Source organism: Lepidochelys olivacea (assembly GCF_965140295.1).
Source record: "Lepidochelys olivacea isolate rLepOli2 genome assembly, chromosome: 7".
Taxonomy (NCBI): domain Eukaryota; kingdom Metazoa; phylum Chordata; order Testudines; family Cheloniidae; genus Lepidochelys; species Lepidochelys olivacea.
The window spans coordinates 30,189,683-30,217,535 of NC_140417.1; the positions used below are offsets into that span (position 1 = coordinate 30,189,683).

Genomic DNA, 27,853 nt, shown 5'->3' on the forward strand with positions numbered 1-27,853 from the left:
GGGGAGGGAGGGGGGTGCGTTATCCATTTATTAGGGAGCACTTCCCATTTATTCTCCGACAGCTAGAGGCTCAAACCAGCCCCGTCGTGCCAGGTGATGCGCAGACCCCGACCGAGCCCAGGGCCCCGTCGTGCCGGGAGCTGCGCAGACCCCGACCGAGACTGGGGCCTTGTCATGCCGGGTGCTGCGCAGACCCCGACCGAGACTGGGGCCTTGTCATGCCGGGAGCTGCGCAGACCCCGACCGAGACTGGGGCCTTGTCATGCCGGGTGCTGCGCAGACCCCGACCGAGACTGGGGCCTTGTCATGCCGGGTGCTGCGCAGACCCCGACCGAGATCGGAGCCCCGTCGGGCCGGGTGCTGCGCAGACCCCGACCGAGACTGGGGCCTTGTCATGCCGGGTGCTGCGCAGACCCCGACCGAGATCGGAGCCCCGTCGGGCCGGGTGCTGCGCAGACCCAAACTGAGATCAGGGACCCCACCATACTGCACAGACCCCAGCAGAGATAAGGGCATCCTCACGCTGGGAGCTGCCCAGACACAGGGTGAGAGACAGTCCCAGCCCCAAAGAGCCATGTCTGGGATTCTGATTATTGGGCATGCAAAGCAAGGCCATACCCTCAACCCCACTATGGTCAGCCCCGCACCCCATTCCACCCAGATCCCCCAGCCAGGCCTCTATTTACATTTTAAAAGCTGGATAACACAGCGCTCAGCCTCCCTGAGCAATGACCTGTGTGTCCCTTTATTGAAGTAAACTGGAGCACCGGATTTGTCTGGGAATGGGACACGGGAGCTTGCCCCTCAAGGGGGTACCGGCTTCAGTCTGGCCCCAGGGTGGGGAACTGGCTGGTTCAGGTGGGCAGGACCCTGTCCTTTATGGGCAGCCCAATAGAGAAGCTGAGGACTGAATGGCTACCTGCCCCTGGGCCCAAAGCCCACCCCAGGGCTGTCCCTTGGGATGGGGGCAGTGCATCCCCAGGAGTAATGGGAGGGGGAAGCTGACCCGTGTCCACAAGTAAATTTGTAAGCTGTGGTGGAAGTTGGGGGCTTTGGACTGTGAGGAGAGACCTCAGTTTGAATCCTGGCTGGGGAGCAGCAGCAGCACCTCTGAGGGGTCTTTGCAACATTGCGGTGGCCATGCAGGATCCCTACTTCCCCAGGGACATGGCACAGCCCCCTCCTCTTGGGATTTGTGGCAGAGGCCCGAGGTGGGGAGGGGACAGCTGGAGTTCCCGTCCCTCTCCCACTGGAGTGGTGGTGGAGTCATGCACAGATTCCATATCCCAGGGTGCAGCTCCCTCCCCCGCACTTCCCTAGCGCAGACCCCCTGGCCCATTCAGATTGTGCCTGGGTGGATTCTTGGTTCTCCAGCCCATCAGTGTCTGCTTGGGGGCCCCTATCTGGTCCCTGGGGGGTGGTACTGCGATGGTGCAACATTGCCAAGTAGGGAGCACTTCCCATCTGCTTTGTCTTTGCTATCAGTCTCTTGGCTGTCTTACCAGCTGGCTGCCTTCCTGGCTGCTTTGTGGCTACCCAGGGGAAGATGGCTTGTGCTCCCACTCCCATATGGGGCTGGATCCTTTGAATTCTGCAGCAGTGTGCTGTGGCCGTTGGCTGCACTCAGCAGGCCAGAACCCCCACAATACCTTTACAAAATGTGCCTTCAGGTTCCTGATCACAGATCTTACCCCAGTACCTCCAGAGAGTCTGCCTGCCAGACCCGAGTGTTACAATCCACTGTGAGCAGACGGCTCCTGTCATCATGAGTGAATGGGTCTGGCCTTTTCCCAGGGAGGGGGTTTCATGAGGCCCGTAGAGGCTCGGATGCTCTGCACATTCACACTGGTCCATGCATGGTCTCAGCTGGGCATTCTCTCCTTGGCTCAGCTCAGGCAAGCCTCTAGCCCCACATGGGGAGCATGTGGCCATCCCAGGAGAAGAGCCATGAGAATGGTTAAAGGGCTGGAAAACAAGCCTTCTAGTGAGAGACTCCCGGAGCGGAGGAGCTCGGTGTGTTTGGCTTAACCAAGAGAAGGTTAAGAGGTCACTTGACCCCAGGCTATAAGTACCTACATTGGGAACAGCGTCTGATGATGGGCTCTACCATCTAGCAGACCAAGGTCTAACAAAAGCCATTGGCTGGAAATTCAGCCAAATTCAGCATGACCTAAAGTGCACATTTGTACCAGTAAGGGGAATTAACCCCTGGAACAACTTCCCAGGGGCTGGAGTGGATTCTCCATCACTGGCAATTCTTAAACCAAGGTTGGATGTTTTTCTAACTGCTCTGCTCTTGTGTAAATGGTAATTAATTCAGGGCAGCCCTAGGGCCTGTGTTACATGAGGGGTCAAACTACATGATCACAGTGAAGGAGTACTTGTGGCACCTTAGAGACTAACTAATTTATTTGAGCATGAGCTTTCGGAATGCATCCGATGAAGTGAGCTGTAGCTCACGAAAGCTTATGCTCAAATAAATTTGTTAGTCTCTAAGGTGCCTCAAGTACTCCTTTTCTTTTTGCGAATACAGACTAACACGGCTGCTACTCTGAAACCCATGATCACAGTGGGCCTTCTGGCCTTAGATTCTTTTATATCAGCTCTTAACTTGGCTGGAATTACTGCTTAGTCTGTTAAACAAAATCCTGCCTTGCACACCCAGCTCGTCCTCACTGGCTGGTGAGGTATAACCTCCTGGGGCGTTGCTTCTTGTCATCTGGCCCCTGGGCGTCTGAATCATTTTCCTGCCCCATCCTGTTCAAAGCTTTCTTGGACTGCCTGGAGCTTCCCATTGGAGATGTGGAGGTATTGAAGCCTGTGAATAGACTCCGTCTCCTGTCCCACAGAGCCATCGGGGGCAGGGACGCTGGAAAGTCTGCCCTGCTCAGTGTATCTGCCACCAGCAGTGACCTTCCTCAGCCGGGCAGTACCTTATCCTCACCTCATCGCATTGGAGTCTCAATAGCATGCATTGTAGTTGCTTGGGTGTGCTCAGCGGTGGCTTCTTCCCGACACTTTCTAATGGCCTGTGATCAGACGGCACCTCCGCCTTGTGCCCAAAGAGAGGGCTGGTTCTAGGAGCGGGCAAGCAGGGCAGTCGCCCTGGGCACCAACTTCCAGGGGGTGCTGTACCACTGCGCCACTGGGTTTGGGGTTTTTTCCCCTCCACTCTGATCTCGGACTGGCCAGCCGTTGGGCGTTTTTTATTCTCAGCCACGCTTGCATGTGGCGGGCGGGAGGAGCAAAAACGTTTTCCACCCTGGCTGGCAAAATGGCTAGAGACACCCTTGTCCCAGGGTGAACTAATGGAAGCGTTTCTTTCCAGTTTCTTCCTTTCTGTCTAGCGCATCTGTCAGGGGTCTGCTAGCTAATGCTCTGGGCTGCTGGCTGTGCATCAGTACTGCTCCTAGTCTCCTTCTGAGGCAATGCCCTGCAACTCTTGCTGCTATGCAGAGTTTTAGGACTTTATTTTTGGTACCTTACTTAGGATTTTCTTTACTCTTTCAAAGCCTGTTCTTGTGTCTCCAACCTTCCCTGTGCTGCATCAGTGTGGGAGTGCATCACAGCCTCACTGGCTTCTGAGAGGTGTGCACAGAATCTGAAAAGACAGCAGGCCCATCCCTATAAATTGCTGGATTCCCTTCACATCTTTCGCTCTGGGCTGTCCTTAATGGCTCTCGGCTTCTTAGGGTCCAGCTGGAGTTCATCAGAAGGCAACAGATGCCTGATGTAGTAGGGGACTTCAATGCTCTTCAGCTTGTTGGCATCCAGCCTAATTTTCTGCTCCCGACACCGGTGTGAGGGTTGTTGCAGCTTTGTATCACGGTCTGGGTTGTCTCCCCTTTGACATCTCCTTCTCCTCCAAGAAGAATGCCATCAGTACCAGTCTTGATGCTCGAGAGCCCCTCTGAGGCTTGGTTCATAGAGACATAGATTCTTACCAGAAGGGCCCATTAGATCACTTCATCTGACATCCTGGATAGCACAGGCCAGACAATGTCACCACATTCCGAGCCCAGTCACTTGGATTTGTCTCAAGCATCTTGCCAGCTAGTAGCCAGTCTGGATTTGAGGACATCAAGGAAAGGAGAAGCCACCACTTGCATTGAGGGTTTGTTCCAATGGTGAATCATCCTCATGGTTAAAAACGGGCATCTTATTTCTCAGTGGAATGTGGCCGGCTTCAGCTTCCAGCTCTTGGTTCTTGTTCTGCCTTTCTCCACTAGCCTAAAGAGCCCTTTAGTAACAAGTATTGTCTCCCTGTGACACTGTCATCAAGCCACCTCTCTACTTTCTCTTTGAGAAGCTCAGTGGATGGAGTTCTTTAAGTCACATTCTAAGACTCTTTCTCCAGCCCCTGGATCATTTTTGTGGCTCTTCTCTGCACCTTCTCCAATTGTTCAACACCCTTTTTAAATAGTGGCCCCTCCTCCTGAGCTGAACACACCATTCCAGCTCTGGTCTCCCTAGTGCGGTATGCAAAGGTAAAATCCCCTCCCTGCTCCTACTCACTATGCCCCAGTCTGCACAGTTAAGGGTTGCACTGGCCGTTTTTGCCACAGCATGGCACTGGGAGCTCATGTTGAATTACTTGTACACTGAGACCCCTAAATCCTTCCAGAGTCATTGCTCTCCAGGATAGAGTCCCCATTCTGTAGGCATGGCCTGTAGCCCTTGTTCCTGGACTTGATCAAGTTTGCGGATGACACACAAATTGTGGGAGAGGTAAGTAACGAAGAAGACAAGTCACTGATTCCGAGTGATCTAGATTGCTGGGTAAACTGGGCGTAAGCAAACAAATTGTGTTTTAGTACAGCTAAATGTTAATGTATATCAGGTTACCATATTTGAGCATTCAAAAAAGAGGACACTCCATGGTGGGTGGTATTTGCTCACGCCCCCCTGCCCCGCTCCAACTCCACCCCTTCCCCGCCCCCATTCCAACCCCTTCCCCAAAGTCCCCGCCCCAACTCCGCCCCCTCCCTGCCCCGTTGGACCCCTTCCCCAAATCCCTGCTCCGGCCCCACCTCCTCCCCTGAGCGCGCTGCGTTCCCCCTCCTCCCCCCTCCCTCCCAGCTACACAAAACAGCTGTTTCGCGGTGCAAGTGCTGGGAGCTAGGGGGGAAAAGTGGGCACTCTCTTGAGTGATCAACATTCACTTTCTTTCTCGAATGATCAATATTCACTCTCTTTCTTGAATGATCAACTCTTCTTTGGGGAAAAATAATAATGGCAAAATCCCGGATGTTTTTAGATTTTTAAAAATTCCTCCCAGGTGGCAATTTAAGAACCAAAAAGCTGGACATGTCCGGGAAAATACGGACATATGGTAACCCTATGTATACATCTGGGAACAAAAAACGTGGGCCAAGCTTACAGGATGGGGTTCTCTATCCTGGCAAGCAGTGACTCTGCAAAAGATGTGGGGGTCGTGGTGGGTAATCAACCTCACATGAGCTACCAGTGTGAAGCTGTGGTCAAAATAGCTAATCCGATCTTGGGATGCATAAACAGGGGAATTTTGAGTAGGAGTAAAGAGGTGGTTTTACCTCTGTATTGGACACTGGTGAGATTGCTGCTGGAATCCTGTATCCAGTTCTGGTGCCCACAATTCAAGAAGGATGTTGATAAATAGGAGAGGGTTTAGAGAAGAATCACAAGAATGGTTTAAGGATTAGAAAACGTGCCTTAGAGTGAGAGACTCCAGGAGCTGAATCTGTTTAGCTTAACAAAGTGAAGGTCAAAGGGTGACTTGATCTCAGTCACCTACATGTAGAATAAATATTTAATAATGGGCTCTTCAATCTATCAGGGAAAGGTATAATATAAGCCAATGGCTGGAAGTTGAAGCTAGACTAATTCAGACTGGAAATCAGCCATACATATTTAATGGTGAGAGTAATTAGCCGTTAGGACAATTTATTAAGGACTGTGGTGGATTCTCCGTCACTGACAATTTTAAAATCAAGACTGGATGTTTTTCTAAAAGATCTGCTCTTCTTAAAGAGCTTCCAGTTTTTGTTCACATTTTTTCCATTTACATTTTTCCTCCCAATCAATTTCACATATAATTTTCCTCAACTTTGGGAAATTAGCCCTTCTGAAGAATCAAGTCTATGTTACTGATTGGGACTGTTTTCTGTTTGCCCATTTTGAATGTAATCGTGTCATGATCTCTGGTCCCTAAGCAACCAGCAACTTCCAGGCCAGTGACTCATTCATCTTTATCTGTGTAAGGTGGAACACCTCCGGGGCTGATGCCAGTGGCATTCAGATTCTGCAGTGCCCGCCAAAAGGTGGCAGGATGGCTCATTGAGCTCAACACAGCAGAACCCATTTGTAACATCCCACGCAGTGTTGTTTGCAGTGGTGGTGTAGCTGTGTTGGGCCCAGGATATTAGAGAGACAAGCTGCGCATGAGGGTCTGTTTCTATTTTCAGCTTGTCCTCTTGGTGTCCGTCTCCATGAGATAGGTCTTTCCTAATTGCCGAAAGCCCATGCTGTCACATAGGTGTGGCAGGTGGGCCAAGTAATTCACCACCTGCGCTGTCTCCCTCATATGACCAATGAAACTGTTGCATGCAAGTTAGCTGTTGAGCAAGGGTGGCGATTGGTTGAGTTACCTCTGATCTCACAATGGTCTAGAACTCTTGGCCTGGCGTGGATAAATGCCTTACTGTAGCTGTACACAACACCGGTGTAATCTGTAAAGTCAAAATGGCTGAGAACGTAAAGAATGGACAGTAACAAACGGCGAAACCCAGTGATGATCGAACCTGGTGATATTCTGAACCAAAAGAGCTCACAGCCATGCTTGTAGCTGCTTCCATCACTTTACACTGACTCCACAGACAGTCTAGGCCTCTGAGTGACACTCGAACAGGTGACAATTGTGGGATCTTATTATATAGATATTCTGATATAGTGCTGGATAGGGCTCACAGTGACTGTTCTCCCTCCTCTCTCACGTTGAAGGTGTTCTCGTGTTGTGTTATTATCAGATCCATGGCTTGTCCTGCCCAGCTGCTCACTAGCCTCAGAATGAATATCACCAGCACTTAGTCACATTCCTCCAGTCTAATACTGGTGCTCATCATTGTTGCTGGGATTACATTGTCGGTTGTCGATCCAATAGCATAGTTGCAAATATGGTAGTTTAATGGTGGGCAGCTTTCTCCTGCAGTGCATGGACATTGAGTGAGTGTCTCTGGATCTGTTAAAGAGATCTCCTCTTTCCCACTGGAAGTTGCTACATCCTCAGTCACTTCATGTACTGGCATTGAGACATAAAGTGGTTCTATATTCCACAACCCTTGCACCATTGTCCATAGGCTGGGCATTTTCCTTTCTGCCTTTCATGCCACTCACTGGACCATGATGCCTGCATTCTTGGCTGGTATGTCTCTGTCCTGCTTCCTGGGTTCCTTTATCTTGAGCCTGTGTACTTGGTCTTCACTAGTGACTGTCACTGTTTTGCTCCTTCCCCAGACAGTTTAGTTGCCCTTGCTGTTTGGAGGCATTTCTCTAGGGTTAGATCTGTTTCTTTCCACAATCTTTCCAGTAAGCTGGAATCATGTGTCCCACAAATGATCCTGTCTCTAATTAGGGAATCTTTAATGTCTCCAGCATTACATATGGATGCCTGTCTTCTCAGCTCTATAACATAATTATCTTTTCCCCCTTCTGCTTCTTGGTTCCAGGTTAAAAAAGGTATCTCTCTATAATCACTTTCTCTTCCAGGGTTGCTGTATTCAGTCCTGGCTCCCAGCCCCATCTCCTCTAACCTCTAGATTCCACTCCCTTCACCTGAGTTCTGTCCCTGGCTCTGGGAGGAGAATGGGGTATTGTTAAGGCTACGTTTTAGCCATGGGTATTTTTAGTAAAAGTCATGGACAGATCATGGGCAGTAAACAAGAATTCATGGCCCATGACCTGTCCATGACTTGTACTATATACCCCTGAGTAAATGCTGGGTGCTCTGATGGGGGGAGGGGGAGCTGTTCAGGAGTGTGCAGGTGTTCTGCGGGGAGACAGCGGCGTGCAGCCCAGGACCCCCGCTGCTACCGGTGGGGGTGGGTGCACAGTGTCCCGAGACTGCCCTAGCAGCGGCTGGTGTGGCTGGCCCGGGGGCTGCCCAAGCTGCTTGGGTGGCCCCCAGGCCAGCCACACCACCCAATGCAGAAGTCACAGAGGTCCCAGAAAGTCACAGAATCCATGACCTCTGTGACAGACTCACAGCCCTAGATATAGTGTGTTGGGGGTGGGCAGGGGCTGGTAGTTAGGACTCCTGGATTCTATTCCTGGATCTGGAAGAGGAGTGGTGGGAGGAGTTAAAGGGGATGTTAATTAGATTAATTATGATATTTGGATAGAGGTTCCCTGCAGCCCTGAAAGTCAGGGTGGAACACTGGCTAGAACACTAGACTGCAACTTAAGAAACTTGAGTTCTGGTCCTTGCTCTGTCATAGACCCATCCTCTTCATGTCTTTGGTCCGTGCCTCAGTTTCTCCATCTGTAATATGGGGATAATGATACTGACCACCTTTGTACAGTGCTTTGAGATCCATGGATTGAAAGTGCTTTATAAGAGTTATGGATTATTTTATAACTCAAACTTATATTATATATAAAGGGGATATGATATAGTGGATGATACCCCAAGGAGTAGAAGCTAAACTATATCTTGGTATTGGTAGCAGCATTATGCTGAAAACGGATTTGTGGGGAGGAAAAGGCCTGGTTGATACTGCTCTTGGTATGGGCACTGATGGAGCAGGTGAACAGAACAGTGGCAGGAGTTTGTGTTGCATTTGATGAGTACACTAGACCAACTTCATATAGTCCCCAGAGCACCAATTCCTGGGAGCTCCATCACTGGGGCTGGAAGACCAGAAATGGAGCTAAGAGCCACTTTCTTTTGCTTTGGGCTTGGGCTGGGCCAGTTCAGGAGTCGCAGGGGCTCCTTTCAGAGTAGCAGCCGTGTTAGTCTGTATTCGCAAAAAGAAAAGGAGGACTTGTGGCACCTTAGAGACTAACCAATTTATTAGAGCATAAGCTTTCGTGAGCTACAGCTCACTTCCTCAGATGCATATCGTGGAAACTGCAGCAGGCTTTATATATACACAGAGAATATGAAACAATACCTATTCCCACCCCACTGTCCTGCTGGTAATAGCTTATCTAAAGTGATTTCCAGCACAAATCCAGGTTTTCTCACCCTCCACCCCCCCACACAAATTCACTCTCCTGCTGGTGATAGCCCATCCAAAGTGACAACTCTTTACACAATGTGCATGACAATCAAGCTGGGCTATTTCCTGCATAAATCCAGGTTCTCACATCCCCCTCACCCCCATACACACACAAACTCACTCTCCTGCTGGTAATAGCTCATCCAAACTGACCACTCTTCAAGTTAAAATCCAAGTTAAACCAGAACATCTGGGGGGGGGGGTAGGAAAAAACAAGAGGAAACAGGCTACCTTGCATAATGACTTAGCCACTCCAAGTCTCTATTTAAGCCTAAATTAATAGTATCCAATTTGCAAATGAATTCCAATTCAGCAGTTTCTCGCTGGAGTCTGGATTTGAAGTTTTTTTGTTTTAAGATAGCGACCTTCATGTCTGTGATTGCGTGACCAGAGAGATTGAAGTGTTCTCCGACTGGTTTATGAATGTTACAATTCTTGACATCTGATTTGTGTCCATTTATTCTTTTACGTAGAGACTGTCCAGTTTGACCAATGTACATGGCAGAGGGGCATTGCTGGCACATGATGGCATATATCACATTGGTGGATGTGCAGGTGAACGAGCCTCTGATAGTGTGGCTGATGTTATTAGGCCCTGTGATGGTGTCCCTGTTATCCAAAGTTGTCACTGACATTGGCCAATGTGACCCTGCAGCCAGATGCATAATCCATATGGAGCCCTTTCCAGGACCCAAAGATGTGATGGGATTACACTAGACCCTGGATTCGGATATCAAACAATACAAACTAGAAAGAAGATGAAACTAAGGAACCAGTGAAGACACCAAGAGGCGTGGCTTGGATGACTCCCCAAACAGAGGTACTTTTGGTGGCGGTGGCATCTCTCCTTTGCCGTGACACCTAGAAACAATTTGACAGCAGTGAGCCTGCAGGTGTGCTGAGCCCAGACAGCCTCTCATGCTGACCACAACTGTCTCACTGGTTCCTTGTGCTCCCCCATCTCTCTACCCCTGTTGTCTCCCGGCTTGTACTTTGATTGTAGGCGCTCTGGAGCAGGGTCTGTGCATTCTGCATTTGTACAATGCCTAGCACAATCGGGTCCTCTCTGGGAATCATGCTCCTAGGCGCTGCTGTAATACACATAATAAATAATCACAATCCTGCAAAATTGCCAGCAGACACAGGCCGGCTAGAGAATCTCTCTGCATGGTTTGGTTGTGAGTTTTCTGGAAAATCGCAAAAAAAACAAACCAAAAAAAATACCCAGGTTGCCCCCCCCACACCCTCACCCCAGGCCCCCCCCCGGCCTCCAGGAGCAGGGCAGCCTGTGACCCTCTGGGAAAGTAAAGCCGGATCCAATCTGGTTTGTCAGGGAACGGGAGCCGGGGCCTTGCCCCGCTCGGGGCACCAGCCCCGATTCAGCCCCAGGGCAGGTGGACTGGCAGGCTCGGGGGTGGGCCATGGGATTTGGGACCTTCCCCTCCCGTTAGTGACATGACAACGGCCCCCGAGGCGCCAGAGCACGGGCCGGCCCTTTGGGATAACGCGTGTGGCAGCGGAGAACCTCGGAAGGCGAAGGCCTGCCCATGCTGAAGCACGATTGGCTGCAAAGAGCGTCCGTCTCTCTGGCAGAGGGCACGGATTGGTGGGTGGGCGAGGACCGAGGTTATGAATGGAAAGGCGCTGGGGGGAGGGGCCGCAAGCAGGAAGTGGGCAGTGGCGGCAGGTGGGGGCTCTGGGCGCGTGCTGTAGCTCGAGTTGGGTGCGGGGCGGGTCTCGTGCAGCCTGCCGGGCGGAGGGGCAATCCTCAGAGCAGTGGGGGTTCTGGGAGGTGGTGAAGACCCCCCCCGCGGTGCAGGGGGCAGAGGCCTTGCACGGACTGGGGAGGCACCAGGTGTGAGTTGGGGGGCTGGGCACAGGGAGAGTGGGAGCGGATGCACTGGGGGGGTGCAGGCACTTGTGGGTGCAGATGTTGCTGCAATACAAGGGTGCAGTGAGGGCAGTGTCGCGGGGGGGGGGGGAGTGATGCTGAGATGCAGCCGCCTCTAGGGTGAGGCGTGGGGGCAGTTTATACAGGATCCCTTACCTAGCCTCCCCTGGGGTGCTGCATCCTGGAGTGGAAGTGTCTTTGTACAGTCGTGCTAGGGAGGGCAATTGTGTGGTTGTGTAGGTCAGTCAGGTAGGCCATTGCATGAGTGGGTGGTTGTGTCCCTGGTTGTGCTTATGCCACTTTGGCTCAGCTGTGGGGCAATAGCCCTGCTTGTCCTTGCTGACAGTCTGCTGTAGCTATTGTGTGGGGGGTGGACAATAACCAGCCTAGGGATGAATATGGAAGTGGAAGGGGAGTGGGGTCTCTGGATTAGAACATGGGCTGTGGGTTGGGACTGAGGGGCACCCCTGCTCTCCCCACAGGCTGGCCAGCAAGATGGTTGACTCACAGTATGTGCTGCCCAACGATGTGGGGCTGGCGCTCCTGGACTGCAGCGAGGCCTTCCGGCTGCTGCTGCGGGGCGAGCGGCTCTACGCCCACTATCTGTCACGTGCCTGCTGGTACGGGGGGCTGATTGTGCTGCTCCAGACCTCACCTGAGGCACCAGCCATCTATGTGCTGCTCTCTCGGCTCTTCCGTGCCCAGGACCCTGACCAGCTGGGGGAATTGGCACGCTCCGCTGGCCTCACTGACCTGGAGTACCAGGTACCATCATACCCAGATACCTGGGCTCTGTCTCCAGCTCTAGAAGGGGAGTGGGGTCTAGTGGGTTAGAGCACTGGGGAGGGGCTGGGAGGCTGGTCTCCTGGGTTTCTTTGGCTCTGGGAGAGGATTGGGTGTTAGTAGGTTAGAGTGGGGGGAAGGGAGGTTGGGAGCCAGGACTCCTAGGTTCTTCCTGGCACTGGAGTGCCTGCCTGGACCCTGATCATTCCTCTCTCCCCGTAGGCGTTCCTGGTTTACGCTGCTGGCATCTTTTCCAACATGGGGAACTACAAATCTTTTGGGGACACCAAGTTTGTGCCCAACTTGCCCAAGGTGAGTCTGTGGTCGCAGGGGGCGGAGGGAGGGGCCACATGCCAGGGTCACGGGGATGGAATGTGTTTTGGAGTCTCCATGGGGAGGCACTGCTCCCTAGACACAGCATCATCCTCTTGCCAAGAGCTCTGTGCCAGCCGTCTTCCCCAGCCAATCATCACTTTCCTTCCCTCTCATTGGCTATGGGGCAGGTCCCTGACTAAGTTAAATGTTCCGTGGAGGGGAGGCTGTTTGGCCTTCCCTCTCCCCATGTCTCCAGCCCGCTTATCCCCCTCTCCGTCACAGCTCAGTCCCTTTCTCCCCTAGGACAAGCTCCGGCAGCTGATCTGGCAGAGCCAGGCATTCCAGGAGCGGCCAGAGGAGATGGAGTCGCTGTGGGATAGGTGTGGGGAGCTGATGTTCTCGCTGGACCCGCAGCAGAGACAGCTGGGGCTCAGAGAGAAGGTAATGCCCCACACATACACACATGATGATTCTAGCCTGGGGAGGGGTGGGGTTTGGGAGCAACCAGAATGGATTGATTTAAATTAGTGATTAAACCACTGATTTGAATTATGATTTAAATCAGTCAGCAGGAAACCTTGATTTATATCATCTATTGTCATCTTGTTTTGCCTTTGTACTTTTTAGTTTTTTTTCCTAAAGAAAGGTTTATTCTCATTGGTTGGTATAAACCAGTCAAACAGGTTGATTTATAGATTCATGAATTCTAAGGCTACGAGGAACCACTGCAGTCATCTAGTCTGATCTCCTGTATAACACAGCCATACAACTGCCCTGAATTAATTCCTGGTTGAATTAGAACAGTGGTTTTCAAACTTTTTTTCAGGGGACCCAGTTGAAGAAAACTGTTGATGCCCGCGACCCAGTGGAGCTGGGGATGCAGGGTTTGGGGTGCAGCAGTGGGTCAGGGCTCTGGGGTGGGGCTGGGGATGAGGGGTGTAGGGTGCAGGAAGGGGTTCCAGGTTTGGGGTCGGGCTGGGGAAGGGGATTGGGGCATGGACTTACCTCCTGCGGCTCCCAGTCAACGGCACAGCCAGGGTGCAGAGGCAGGCTTCCCGCCTGTCCTGGCACTGTGGACGGTGCTCTGCCTGAAGAGGCCAGCAACAGGTCCAGCTCCTAGGCGGAGGCCCGCAAGCAGCTTTGTGCAGCTCTTGCCTCCAGGCACCGCCCAACCCCTCCCCCCCAGCTCCCATTGGCTGGGAACCGGCCAGTGGGAGTGCGGAGCTGGTGCTTGGGGTGGGGGCAGCACGTGGAGCCCCGTGGCCCCCCTGCCTAGAAGTTGGACCCGCTGCTGGCCGCTTCCAGGGCGCAGAGTGGTGTTGGAACAGGTAGGCGCTAGCCTGCCTTAGCTGGGCAGGACTGCCGACGGGACTTCTAATGTCCTGGTCAGCAGTGCTGACCAGAGCGACCCAGTGCCTTCTATGCTGCAACCTGACCTGAACTTTGAAAAACGCTAAACTAGAGCACTAAATTAAGGCGGAAGCTTTTGTGCAGAACAGAAACTGAAAGAACTGTGGTTTGAGATCATGCAGATAGCAAGGTTTGCTCAATGTCAAACTAATGGAGGGCCTAGGTCTCACTCTGCTCCACCCTCAGGACACCAGGCCATTGTGACATGTATAAAGCTTGATTCGTCCTCAGCCATTAAAGATGGTTTAGCCCCGATTGCTCATATAATTACACAAGCCATGCACTTCCCCCCCTTCAAGATTTGAGGGCTCATCCATGCAGCATATTATATTATTGTGTATTTCTTTCAGTGTTTCTAATGGTTTGCAGTAAGGTTTGGCCTCGCCAGAGCCTGTCGGAGTTCAAACTGAATTTAAAACACATTGAAGAACAGTTAGCCAAAGAATCAAAAAGTTAATAGCACTTTTTTTTAAAAGTACATGTTTTGAACATTGGCCTGCTAAACTTAGGGTTGTGAGTTCAATCCTTGAGGGGGCCATTTAGGGATTGGGGCAAAAATTGGGGATTGGTCCTGCTTTGAGCAGAGGGTTGGACTAGATGACCTCCTGAGGTCCCTTCCAACCCTGATATTCTATGATTCTATGAACCAGTGGGGCCACTGGACAATTGGGTGTGTGTGTGTGTGTGTCTCAGTGGGCGTGGCTGGCGGCGGGTGTGTGTGTGTCTCAGTGGGCGTGGCTGGCGGCGGGGGGTGTGTGTCTCAGTGGGCATGGCTGGCGGCGGGGGGTGTGTGTGTCAGTGGGCTTCGCTGGTGGCGGGGTGTGTGTGTTGTGTCTCAGTGGGCGTGGCTGGTGGTGTGTGTTTGTGTGTGTGTCAGTGGGCGTGGCTGGCAGCGGGGTGTGCCTGTGTGACAGTGGGCGTGGCTGGCGGTGTGTGTTTGTGTGTGTGTTAGTGGGTGTGGCTGGTGGCGGGGTGTCTGTGTGTCAGTGGGCGTGGCTGGTGGCAGGGTGTGTGTGTCTCAGTGGGCGTGGCTGTCGGCGGGGGGGGGTGTCAGTGGGCGTGGCTGGTGGCGGGGGGGTGTGTGTGTCTCTGTGGGCATGGCGGGGAGGTTGGGGGGTCAGTGGGCGTGGCTGGCGGCGGGGTGTGTGTGTCTCAGTGGGCGTGGCTGGCGGCTGGGGGTGTGTGTGTGTCTCTGTGGGCGTGGCTGGTGGTGTGTGTTTGTGTGTGTGACAGTGGGCGTGGCTGGCAGCGGGGTGTGCCTGTGTGACAGTGGGCGTGGCTGGTGGCGGGGGGTGTGTGTGTCTCAGTGGGCGTGGCTGGCGGTGTGTGTTTGTGTGTGTGTCAGTGGGTGTGGCTGGTGGCGGGGTGTCTGTGTGTCAGTGGGCGTGGCTGGTGGCAGGGTGTGTGTGTCTCAGTGGGCGTGGCTGTCGGCAGGGGGGGTGTGTGTCAGTGGGCGTGGCTGGTGGCGGGGGGGTGTGTGTGTCTCTGTGGGCATGGCGGGGAGGTTGGGGGGTCAGTGGGCGTGGCTGGCGGCGGGGTGTGTGTGTCTCAGTGGGCGTGGCTGGCGGCGGGGGGTGTGTGTCAGTGGGCGTGGCTGGCGGCGGGGTGTGTGTGTGTGTCTCTGTGGGCATGGCGGGGAGGTTGGGGGGTCAGTGGGTGTGGCTGGCGGCGGGGAGGGGCTGTATGAGCAGTCGCGGTTGGTGGCGGGAAGAGGGGGTTAGCAGTCTCTCTGTGACACTCTGCCCTCCCCCTCAGGGCACCACGACCTATTTCTCCAGGAACTGCTGTTTGGAGGATGCCCAGCTAGCCCAGAAATTCCTCGACTCGCAGGTACCTGCTGGCGTGCTGACATAGGACATCTCCCCGGGTCCCCCCAGACAGCCCCACACAGGGCAGCCCCAAGCCTGACCACCTCCGTGGGGTGTGTCTGCTGCATCTGCATTGCTACGGACCTTGTGCCCATAGGGCAAGGCCAGCATCAGGCCTCCTGCGCTCTGCGCCCTCCAGGTTTCCCATCCCCCACTCTGATCCCAGTGTCTCTGCATAGGATTGTAGGGGGCCCACTGAAGGGGGGGTCAGATGGGGTAAATATCCCACCCCCTTCAGCACCATCTCCTCATCTCTTTCAGAACATCAGTGCCTACAACACGCGGCTCTTCAAGGAGAAGGACAAGGCAGGGCAGACATGCTATGAGGTGCGGCTGGCATCAGTGCTGGGCACTGGTAAGACTCCCCCTTCTCTGCCCCTTCACTGCTTGGATCCCCCTGGTCTGTGCTCCCCACACTGCCCACCTCCCTGAGCTCCTCTGACCTGTGCTCCCCATGCTACCTGGATCTCTCCCCAATCCCCCAACCCGTACTCCCTATGCCACCCCCCCTCACCTGCTGCCTGGATCTCACCCCCATGCTTAGCTCCCTGCCTGCGCTCCCCACTCTCTTCCCCCACATTGAATTATCTCTCTCTTCCCCCAGATGCACCCGTCGACCATGAGCTGGCCCCCAAGCTGCGTTGCTTTGAGTTTGAGGGCTGCACGTTCCGCGTGACCCGCGGGGACTACGCACCCCTGCTGGAGAGAGTGGTGGAAAACCTACAGCGCACCAAGGCATGTGTGTCCCTGCCGCCCCTGCTCTGCGTGTGCACTGAGTTGTGTGTGCGGGGGGGGGTCTCTCCCAGTGGCTTTTGTAGGTTTTAAACCCTAACTCTGCCACCAAAGGGAAATCTTATTTTTATTTTCAGAGAGAGAAGATAGTCTTAGGGCCAAAAGACTGAGAGCCTGGACTCCTGGGTTCTGTTCCCAGTTCTGGGAGGAGGGGCTGGGAGCCAGGACCCCTAGGTTCTCACTTCCTGGAGTTGAGATGGTGATGGGGGAGGAGGAATTTATTGTGGGGTGGGGAGAGGAATGGCTGAAGCCAGATGAATAGTCATTGATGAGCTAGGTATCTGCCCCTCTTCTCTCCCAGGCTCATGCTGCCAACACCAACCAGGAGCACATGCTGGAGCATTACATCCGTAGTTTCACGCAGGGCTCCATTGCGGCCCACAAGGAAGGTTCCCGCAGCTGGATCCGTGACAAGGGGCCTATTGTCGAAAGGTGGGAACTGGGAACCGGGACTTCTGGGTTCTGTCCCCAGCTGTGGGAGGGAAGTGGGGTTCAGTGGGTTTGAGCAGAGAGGGCTGGCATCCAGGCGTTTTGAGAGAAGTCAGGTGCTAGCTGTGGGAGGCGGGGGGGCAGCTGGGAGAGGAAAGGAGAGGGGTTTGTTGATAGGGACATTCGCCTCCTGGGATCAGCGAACCAGAGGCTTGTCTCTTGTCCAGGGCAGGCCAGGCCATTTAATGTGCTCTCTCCCTCCACAGTTACATCGGCTTTATTGAAAGCTACCGAGACCCCTATGGCTCCCGGGGGGAGTTTGAAGGTAAAACAGGCTGGTTCCCTCAAAGGAACCCTGGGGAACTGGGAGGGGTTGGAGTAGTGGGAGGGAGGGGATGGGTTGGCTGTGGACGGGGGTGTGTGTGTTTTTTTCTGGGTGTGCTTTTGTACTGTCATTGTGTTTGGGTGTGGCTGACTGCTGAGGGGAGTTGGTTGTGTAGTCGTGTAGTGTCATTGGGGGTGTGTGGTTGTGTGTCCCTTGCAACTGTGTACTGTAGGTGTGTTTTGCAGATGGTGGTCATATATTGTAATTGCTTTGGGGGAGTTGTAGGGGAGGAGTGTAGTTTTGTGTGATTGTTGGGGTGTTTTGTGGGGGGTTGCATTCTGCAGTGGGGGGGGTTGTGGTGGTGTTGGGCAGAGGGTGGCTGGCTAGCTGGGGCAGGGCAGTACTAGCCAGCCCCGTCCACAGCACCTGCTTTCTCCCCCCAGGATTTGTGGCCGTTGTGAACAAGGCCATGAGCGCCAAGTTTGCGCGGCTGGTGGAGTCAGCTGAGCAGCTGCTGCTGGAGCTGCCCTGGCCCCGTGCCTTCGAGAAGGACACCTTCCTCACGCCGGACTTCACCTCGCTGGATGTGCTGACGTTCGCAGGCAGTGGGATCCCGGCTGGCATCAACATCCCCAACTGTGAGCACTACCCACAATCCTCTGTGCCTACGCCCCTGTCCACAGTGCTCTGCACCTCCCCAGGGGCTACCCAGAATCCTCTCTGTCTGCATCCCTTCTCAGAATCCTGTGTGCCTCTCAGGAGCTATCCACAATCCTCTTCCACCCTGGCACTATCCAGAATCCCCTGCATCTGCATCCCAGCCATTGGCACGGGAGACCAGACCCCATGTAAGGTCCACTGGTCTGTCCCCTTGACCTGCTCTCCCCTCATGATGAGTGCTGGCCTCAATGCCCTAGCAAGGCCCTATGGGGTGCTGTGCTGCAGGGAGGATTCAGTAGGGGGTGCTTTGCCCTTGCAGTCAGTGCTGATCCCAATGCCGCACTAGCAGGCACTGTGCTGCAGCGAGCAGAGTGGAGGGTACCATAGGCACTCTTGTTACGCTCCCAGTCCGGGAGCAGTTTTAAAACTGGAGTTTTATTAAGCTTTGTATCAAAACCCAAACACACCCACACACGTTGCACAAGCCCCATTACTGCTCAGTGCTTTCAGAGCCCAGATGACGCTATTGCTACATCCAGAGCTTCCCCTTTGGACCCCCTCGGCAGTCCTTCAATCCTTAAAGGGACACGCACAGGCAAATCTAACCCTGACGTTCCCTTTGGAGTACTACGCTCCCCGCAGTTCATGTAATGTCTTCCCGAGCAAAATCTAATCCAGTCCATCCGTTTGAGTTATTAGCAATAGTCCCAGCACATCACTGTCGTTGTCATTTGAGCCTCTCATCTGTCACAAATTCTGGGACTGACGGTGGGACCTTCTGCAGCTCTCTCCCATTTATTTCAAATTCAGCAGAAAGTTTCTGTGGCAATTTTAGTTCCACTGTCCAACAGAATAGTCAGTTCTGAACACCTTCAATTAGGGTGACCAGATGTCCCGATTTCAGGGACAGTCCTGGTATTTGGGGCTTTGTTTTATATATATGCCTGTTACTCCCCACCCTCTGTCCCAATTTTTCACACTTGCTGGCTCGTCATCCTACATTCAGTCCCCAAAGATGTTCATATCTTATGGAATAACAGTTCCTATGTGATCAGTGGCATCACAAGTAACTCCCAAGTCACTGGGCATATGGCAAGCTACTTAGAAAAACGTACTAAATGAACAGAATTACAAACTATCCAGAAGCATAAACCGCTGTAGATCAACATCCACAGTGTAATTCAGTATCCCTTACATCAGCCTTGGATAGAATGCCGGATATGGTGCAGGAATAGACACTGGATATGGCATGTGACAAATATGAGGACACCCTCCTGGTGCATTCACCGGTCCAATAGTTGGATTTAGATATTGATAAGTAGGTGCCCTAACTGTTCCTATGTCAGCATCTGCAGGGCTCTTCTCTTCCTTGTCAGCCTACCTCGTGTGTCAGTGATTTGTCTTCTGGGGCACTGCTGGTTTCAGGTTCCGTGGTCACATTTTGATAATCCCGTCTTTCAATGGCTGTTGCAAATGTCCCATCAATGTGATCAGCAGTTTCCAAACGTACATAGTCAACAGCATCCTCATTTCCCAGCTGGGGAAGAAATATCTGTGGATTCAGAGTCTCTGTGCCATGGGCAGCATCGGATACCATCAGCAATGTAGTTCATCTTCACTCTCGCTTTCAGAGTCCCTGGAGTCCAAATTCCTGTCCTCATTTTGATTTCCTTCGGTGCTAGTTTGCCTTGTCCTGTGTGTCTTCTGTAGTGGTGTTACATCCAAGGGGAAGTCATAGGGAAGTGGAAGATAGGGTTCTTCACTGCAAACACCTCCTTTCCTGTCTTCTGCTTGTGCTTCATAGACTAGACCAGGGATAGTCAATAGGCGGATCACGGGCCCAATCCAGATCGCCAGATGCTTTTGAACAGACCCCAACATCTTTTTATTTACTTGTTGTTGTTATCATCATTGTTGGGTTTTATTATTTTCCCTGGAGTCTGGACCTTGACTATACCTTGACCAAGAAATTTGGACCTTGACCAAAATATAATTGATTACTTCTGGACTAGACTGTCCCCTTCCCTGTGAAGTACTACATGATTTTTTATCTTCCCACTACAATCTTAATTTGTCTGGTCCCCCTCTCTGTGGGAGACTCTGGACAAGTACTGGTGCAGCTGGCAGGAGGGCAGCACCATGCACTTTCTAATCACAATGATTCCCTTTGTGAGTAGCAGATTTTTGAGAACATGTTGATGCTGGTTTCTAAGCTTCTTTCATCTGCTGGTTCCATTTCTCAACATAATCTTTACGGTTCGCAGGTGCAGACTGAGAGTTTATAGGTCAACCAAATGCAATGTCAGTGGGCAAATGTGCTGAACTTCCATATAATAAACAGAAGGGTGAGAACCGTGTTGCTCATTTCATGTACAGTTATAGGCAAAAATCACTTTATTAAGGGAAGGCTTCCAATTTGACTTTTGTTCTTCCGGCAAGGTTTTCAACCTACCCAGCAGAGCCTGATTCAGGCTTTCCATGTGCCTTTGCCCCGTGGATGGTTTGTAGTTGTGCAAGGTGTTTCAGTTTTACTGTAGTCCAGTGACCTTTGGAATAAATGATTTTCAAACTCTGCCTCTTGGATCCTTTTGGGGAAACCAAATTTTAAAACAAAGTCACCGAAGATCTCATCTGCCACAGTGTTTCCTGACTCGGTGGTGGGAGGGTAGGCTTGGACATGCCCAGTGAAGTGATTCCTTACGACTAAGATGTATTCATATCCTCCTTTGCTTCTGTCTAGATGCAAGACTTCTCTTGATACAAGCCCAAATGGTTCTGTTGTAACTGTGAGTTAATGGCGCTCTGGTAGGCTGGTGAGGGTTCTTTTGCTTGTCGAGTGGACAGACTCTAGTGACAATGTCTGATGTCTCTCTTCGTCTGTGGCCAATAAAACTGATCTCTTGCAAGACTGGTTACTTGCTCGGCTCTTCAAAGTCCCATCTCTGTGTGTGATTCTTGATGTACCTGCTTTTGGATTTTTCAGGTAATACCAGGTAGCTTGGTTTCCAGTAAAGCCTTCTCTGTAGCACCGCATCATATCTTCAGTTAGAATCAGCTTCTTGTGAGGCAGACGGTACTTTCTGTCTCAGATCAAGGGCTGGGACTAGCACATCCTGAAACGTCCTCTTGTGCTACTTTTGAGAGCTGCAGGGGAAGTTCAGTTGCATCCTTTTCCTGGTAATAAGATCTTAATATACCCTCGGTTTTGGCAGGCTCTGATTAGTTTTCCCCTCCAAGTAACTCCTGAAGCTCAGTCCCGGGCAAACTGCCTTGATCACAGCTTCCATTGTCTCTGCCTCAGCGTACTCCTTTGGAATTCCACGTTCAGTTTGAGAAGCCAGACTCTTTAGGCTTAGCCTGTCCTCTTGGTTGGCATTCGCAGTCTGTCCTGTTGTTTTAAAATCTTTCCTTAGAACTGGTTCTATTTTCTGGGCTGGCAGTGGCAGATTTTCCACAGCGGTTTGGCTTGTTAATTTCTTTCATGCTTTCCTGAAACTGTATTTCAAGCCATTTAAATTTTTCAGCACTCTGGGTCTGAACTGTCTCCTCTTCAGTTGTTTCCATTTGCTCCCCATTTGCTGCAGCAATGTATGCTCTTCTCTTGTAATGCCAACAACGCAGACAGTCCCTGATCATCCAATGGCTTACGCATATGATTAAAGCAAGTCGACATTTTGCTGCAGTTTCACTGCGACTTGTCCCAGAAATGCCCAGAGAGTCGCAGACCATCCTTTGGCTAGTATAAAAGTCCTCCTATCTCCATGTGACGGTCCTCTAATGCTCTCCCAGCCAAAGAGTTTGTAAATAAGGAAATCTTCCCTGGCAGCTTTCCCTGGAACAGTTTAAAGCAGCTTCTAGGGAGGTTCATCTCCTGGAGAGGTCAGGTCACTACAGTTCAGCCTCTCGGGGCTGGGAGTGTAACTCTCCCCTCTCCTAGTCACTGCTGACCCCAGTGCCCTAGTGCAGTGTTAGGGGGCGCTGTGCTGCAGGGAGAAGGTTTGGGGCCACAGTGTGGGGCAGGTGGGGCTCAGCCAAATGTCTGCTTCCCCCATCTCTCCAGATGACGACATCCGCCAGACCGAAGGTTTCAAGAATGTGTCCCTGGGCAACGTGCTGTCAGTGGCCTATGCCACCCAGAAGGACAAACTGACCTTCCTCGCTGAGGAGGACAAGGTGTGTGGGAGCCCAGAGCTGTAGGTCAGGGTTGAGGGGCATCGGCAGAGCTGTAGGGATTGAGGGAAGGCCAGGGCTGGGATAGCTGTGGTTGTGGGTTGGGACTAAGGGGCACTGGGAGAGTTGGTCAGGAGCCCATGGTTGGGATAGCAGGGGGCCAGTGGGTCAGGATTGAGGGGCACTGGCAGAGCTGTGGGAGTTTGGGAGAAGGCCAAGGCTGGGACAGCATGGACTCTGCGTCGGGAGGAAGGGGCACCGCACACCATGGCTGGCTGAGGCTGTGGGTCTCTTGCAGGACCTGTACATTAAGTGGAAGGGGCCATCATTTGAGGTGCAGGTCGGGCTGCACGAGCTGCTGGGGCATGGCAGTGGGAAGCTCTTTGTGCAGGTAAGCACCCGTCTTGGCAGGGGATGGGGGGAGGGGGAAAGGATCCCTATATAAACAGCCCCTGCGCTCTACCCCAGAGGAGGCTGCCTCTCCGCTCCAGGCGAGGGATCCCTGTACACAGTGTTGGGGATGATGCTTCTCCCCATGGGTTAGCACGGCTGGTGCAGCGCGGCAGTGCTGGCTGAGGGTGGATGCTAACGTCTCCCCCATTCCACAGGAGGAGAAGGGCACCTGTAACTTCGACAGGGAGGCTGTGATCAACCCAGAGACGGGGGAATTGGTAAGGGGGCTGAGAGGGGAAGTGGTGGCAATGGGGGAGGGTGGGGAGAGAAATGATCTTTAATGGGGGAAGGGAAGTGGCAGGGCCAGCTTACACTGAACATCTGTGATCGCCTTGGGGTGCCCCCCACCTGCCAGCCCTGCACCCCAACCCCTATAATATCCCCATGCATGTCTTCCCCAGACCCCTCCTCCCCACATTACCTATCGGATCCCATTGGGTATCAGTCCCAGCCCCCTAGCCCTGACCCCCACATTGCCTTTGGGGTTCCCTCAGGTGCCAGCCTTGCCCCCTAACTTTGTCTTCTCTCCCCCCCTCCCCTCCCCCCCCCAGATCCAGAGCTGGTACCGGGGTGGTGAGACATGGGACAGCAAGTTCTCCACCATCGCGTCGAGCTACGAGGAGTGTCGGGCTGAGTGCGTGGGGCTCTACCTCTGCCTCAACAAGGACGTGCTCCGGTGAGGGGCCTGGGTGGGGGGACAAGGCCTATTGCCAGGGGCTGGGGACAGCAGGTGGATGGGGAGGGTCACCTGAGTGGTGGGGGTGGCTGTCATAGGGGGGATTCATTTTACCTGGGTACGGAGGGGGTGGTGAGTAGGGAGGTGGCGGCTGTCCCTGGGGACTGAGAGAGTGTGGGGGCTGGGGGATGGCAGGGTCTGGGGCTCAGGATAATGCTGCAGTCCTGCAGATACCATGGGGGGGGTGTCCTTGCACTTGTTGCTGCCCCCCACTGTCAGCAAGTCCCCCTCTGAGCTGTAGCTCACGAAAGCTTATGCTCAAATAAATTTTTTAGTCTCTAAGGTGCCACAAGTACTCCTTTTCTTTCTCCAACGGTTGCAGCTGTCTGGAGATGCTTGCCTTCATGCCTTACTCATTCACACCTCATTCATTCAACAGGGCAAAAAGAGTCGGGGGGGAAATCTTATTCTACTCCTAGCAAAAAGACATTTTTCTTCTACTTTAACTATCCTTAGGGGCTATAACATTAGACCAAGACTTAATACAAAGTTTTCTATATAGGGATCTGCTACAAAGTTCCAATATCAAAGGACTTCATACAAAGTTGTATGAAAATAGCTTAATACAAGGTTATATGGAGAGGCATAATACAAAGGCATATGAGAGTTATGTGAAGATACTTAATACAGAGATTTATCTAGAAGTGTGTGGGGGGGAGTTTGGGGGTTCCCCAGTGGGCCTTCCTCACTCCCTCCTCCTGCCCCCGACAGGATTTTTGAGCTGGAAGGTGAGGATGCGGAAGATGTGATCTACATCAACTGGCTGAACATGGTGCGGGCTGGGCTGCTAGGGCTGGAGTTCTACACCCCTGAGACTGGCACCTGGCGCCAGGTGAGCTGGGGGTGGAGGGGGGCACTGGCCCTTTAAAAGGAGGCAGGACAGCCTTTGACTCTTCCTCTGGGGGGGTGTGGCAGGGCTCGGGGGAGCCAGGGTTCTATCTGAGCCCTGGGCGGGGAGTGGGATCTAGTGGATTAGAGCGGAGGGGGGCTGGGAGCCAGGACTCCTGGGCTCATCACGGCACCTTGCTGCTCTCCCCCAGGCTCACATGCAGGCGCGCTTCGTGATTCTGCGGGTGCTGCTGGAGGCGGGCGAGGGGCTGGTGTCGCTGCAACACACCACGGGCGCTGACGGCAAACCCGATGCACTCATCACTCTCAACCGCAACAAGATCCTGCCTGTGGGGAAGCCGGCCATTGAGCGCTTCCTGCGCAGGCTGCAGGTGAGGGGCGGGGCTGCAGGGCTCAAGCTGGGGGCTCGGTAGGGGGCTCTCTCCTCTCACAGTCAGTGCTGGCCCCAATAGGGGTGCTGCGCTACTCGACGGGGGGGCTCAATGAGGCAGTGCTGTTGCTGTGAGGGGGATCATGGTAGGGGTGGTGGGACCGTGGCTGTGTTGTGGGTGTACGGGGGGGTTTCGCTGGGGGGGGGGAAAGGCTGGCTGGGTCTCAGCCCCCTTTGTGTTGCAGGTGCTGAAGTCGACGGCGGATGTGGCGGGGGGCCGGGCGCTCTACGAGGGTTTCTCAGCCGTGACAGACGAGGGGCCTGAGAGATTCCTGAGCCTGCGGGACACCGTGCTGCTACGCAAGGAGGCACGCAAAATGTTTGTGCAGGCCAACACCCGCCTGGAAGGTATGGAATCCCCCCGCCCTCGGCACTCCCCAGGCTTTTATCCACCCCCCCTATGGGGTAACACTGCCTGGAGGGTATGGAGTCCCCCCAGTGCCCCGTGCACCCTGCTCTGGGGTGACACTCACGTGGTGGGTACAGTTCTGCCCCACAACTCCCACCCCTGCTGCCCCCTTCGGGTAACTAGACCCCTGGGCTGCAGGCCAGGCTGAGCCCTGGTTTACCCCAGTCCTGTGCCAGCTGGGAGTTCAGACCCGTGGGGCCTTGGTGCCAGGTGCAGGTGGAGAGGGCTCCGAGAAGGCATGGTGGGCTAAGATTGGAGCCAGTGAGGGGTGACCGACGTGGAGTGACAAGGCAGGGGCAGGTGGAAGGGTACAGGAGCTGGAGTGGGTGCAATACAGAGGGCTGTGAGGGAAACACCGGGACCTCGTCTTACCCCACTTTCCCTCAGGAGGCAAGGACATGAGACATGACCTGTGTGTGTGTGGGGGGGAGTGAAGGTTAGGTGGGGGGCTGTGATGAGGGCAATGCCATGACCCTGTCTCCCCCCCCTTCTTCCCAGGCGAGGATGTGACCCTGGTGCAGTACGAGGGTACCGCGGCCGGATTGATCCGCTCCTTCTCTGAGCGATTCCCTGAAGATACTGAGCTCTTGGAGCGCCATCTGCTGGAGCTGTCGGACAGCGATGCCCACTTCTGGGCAAGCCAGGGCTGAGAACAGGGAGACCCAACCCCGGCCCCGCACACTGCACCGGAAACTCAATACACTCAGCTTTTGTACCTGCCTCTCATCTCTTTCTGCTGCGTCTGATGTGTCAAACAAGAGTTGGGGAGCTCGTCCCAAATGAGCATTAATGGGGCTCCTCATCACAGCCTCAGCAAAATGGCACATGGTTTAATGGGCCTTAGTGTCTGACTCCCTCCCCACAACTTTTCTACCAGGAGTCCTGGCTCCCATTCCCCTCCACCCACACAAGCCACTAAAACAAGTTCCTTCCCAGAGTTGGGCATAGAACCCAAGAGTCCTGGCTCCCAGTTCCCCCTGCCCTAACCACTTGACCCCTCCCCTCCCAGAGAACCCTGAGAAGTTTCAGTACATACAAATTCAAGGTAGTATGTCTGGGAGCCAACAATGCAGGTTCAGGAAGGGACTCAGAAGGACGTAGCTGGCATCACAGATAATTGCCTCAATATGAGCTCCCAGTGCAGCCCTGTGCCCAAAAGGGCTAACGTGATCGCGAGTAGCAGGGAATGGTCTTGCCTGTGCCCCCAGTGTCAGTGTAACTGCTGCTCGAATGCTGTGTCCGGCTCCGAATGCTGTGTCCGGCTCCGATATACACACTTCCAGTAGGGTGTGGAACGTTCAAAGGAGGGCCACAAAAATGAGCCAGGGTTGCACAACATGCCTCATGAGGGGATGCATGATGAGCTCAGTCTATTCAGCTGATCAAAGTGAAGGGCAAGAGCTGACTTGATCGCTCTGTGTAGTAGGTACTTACACTTGGAAAAGAGAGCAAGTAGTGGAAGCTTTTCACCACTGCTGCAAAGATCTAGCAAGACCCAATGGCTGGAAGTTGAATTTAGACAGATTTAACTTTGATCTCAGAAGCAATTTCCACAGCCATTCGAAGGGCTTCCCTGGGGAAGTGGAGGGATTCACCATTGCTTGGAGGCTTTAACGGGACATCTTACTTTAATCCAGCACCTGGGAGAAATGATACAGCCGTTGTGTGCTGGAAGGGTGTGGTAGTCAGTTTTGGCCATGGAATCTCTGAATCCCCCTGTTCATTCCTTTTCTTCAGGGACTACGGGGAGAGCAGCCTTGCCTGCAACACACCCCTAATGTTTGCAAGTCTGCAGTTAAATTACTGTAATCAGGGATTCAGCCAGTCGATCAAGTAGTAGATCAAGAAGGAATTTTTTCTTCCATGCACAAGTGGACAGATTTATCTGGGTTTTTTCCCCCCGCTTTCCTCTGATGTGTCAGGGAGTGGCCACAGCTGAAGATGGGACAGCGGATGGGTGGCCTGGGCTCTGAGAATCTTGTTCAGATGCTTGACTGAGGGTCTTACCCAGATGTTTGGGGTGCAGCTGATCACCATTTTTGGGGTCAGGAAGGGATTTCTACCAGTCAGATTGGCAGGAACCTTGGGGCTTTTCCACCTTCGGCTGCAGCATAGGGCACGGGTCGCCTCCTGGGATCAGCTGGGCATGGCTCATCTCAGCAATTCCCTGTCATCACAGGGAATTTGCGTATTGGGGGGGCCTCACTGGTTCTCTGGGGCTTACAACAGGTTAGTCTCCTGATGGCTGAAATGCTTTAGTCTCTCTCAAATCTTGGGGCCTCATACAGGAGAAACTGGGTGAGATTTAACAGCCTGTGATAGACAGGAAGTCAGACTACATGATCTGCTAGTCCAGGGATGGGCAAACTTTGGCCCGAGGTCCACATCAGGGTTGTGAAACTGTATGGAGGGCTGGGTAGGGAAGGCTGTGCCTGCCCAGACAGCCTGGCCCCCGCTCCTTATCTGCCCCCTCCCACTTACTGCCCCACTCAGCTTCTGCCCCATCCAACCCCACCCCCGCTCCTTGTCCCCTGCCTGCCCCCCTGGGACCCCACCCCCATCCAACTCCCCCTGCTCCCTGTCTCCTGATTCCCCCCGACCCCTATCCACACTGCCGCCCCTAACCCCTCCACCCCGGCTCCTGACTGCCCCAACCCCTATCCACACTCTTGCCCCCTGACAGGCCCCCGTGGACTCCCATGCCTGTCCAACCCTCTCTGTTCCCCGTCCCATGACTGCCCCCCGCCCCAACCACTCCCTGTCCCCTGCCTGCCCCCGGGGTCCCCTGCCCCCTTATCGTGCTGCTCAGAGCAGCAGGAGCTCGCTGCCTGGCCAGAGCCAGCCATGCCACCAAGCTGCCCGGCAGGAGTAGCGGGCCAGAGCGATGGCGGCAAGCTGAGGCTGGGCGGGGGAGGCAGCAGGGGAGAAGCTGGGCTCTAGCCTCTCCGGCCCGGAGCTCAAGGGCCGGGCAAGACGGTCCTGTGGGCTGGGTGTGGCCCGCGGGCCGTAGTTTGCCCACCTCTGTGCTAGTCCCTTCTGGCCCTAAATTCTATTGACTCCGGATCCCAGCATGCCCTAC

At 53.6% G+C, this 27,853-nt stretch overlaps 1 protein-coding gene across 2 annotated transcripts; it reads left to right on the plus strand.

Annotated features, from left to right (window-relative positions):
- Positions 1–10,892: 10,892 nt before the first annotated feature.
- On the plus strand, positions 10,893–25,494 carry DPP3 (dipeptidyl peptidase 3). Of its 2 annotated transcripts, none has more exons than XM_084635360.1 (18): positions 10,893–10,941; positions 11,628–11,910; positions 12,151–12,240; positions 12,547–12,684; positions 15,409–15,483; positions 15,783–15,876; positions 16,126–16,256; positions 16,615–16,745; positions 17,009–17,067; positions 17,511–17,705; positions 21,788–21,900; positions 22,196–22,288; positions 22,506–22,568; positions 22,902–23,026; positions 23,798–23,918; positions 24,127–24,306; positions 24,551–24,713; positions 25,273–25,494. In XM_084635360.1, exons 2-18 carry the CDS (start codon positions 11,641–11,643, stop codon positions 25,422–25,424), a joined length of 2,193 nt encoding a protein of 730 aa, XP_084491486.1. In that variant the 5' UTR covers positions 10,893–10,941; positions 11,628–11,640; the 3' UTR covers positions 25,425–25,494. The 2 variants fall into 2 exon arrangements, with proteins under 2 accessions (XP_084491486.1, XP_084491485.1); XM_084635359.1 differs by lacking the exon at positions 10,893–10,941 and adding an exon at positions 10,965–11,111.
- The last annotated feature ends 2,359 nt before the right edge of the window (positions 25,495–27,853 follow it).

What these genes read in the sequence shown, in the direction of transcription:
- DPP3 (XM_084635360.1), top strand. Translation starts at nt 11,641, where the DNA reads ATGGTTGACTCACAGTATGTGCTGCCCAACGATGTGGGGCTGGCGCTC. An exon ending in CTCAACAAGGACGTGCTCCG is followed by an intron (nt 23,027 to 23,797) that starts GTGAGGGGCCTG and finishes TGCCCCCGACAG; the next exon opens with GATTTTTGAGCTGGAAGGTG. An exon ending in GCTTCCTGCGCAGGCTGCAG is followed by an intron (nt 24,307 to 24,550) that starts GTGAGGGGCGGG and finishes TTTGTGTTGCAG; the next exon opens with GTGCTGAAGTCGACGGCGGA.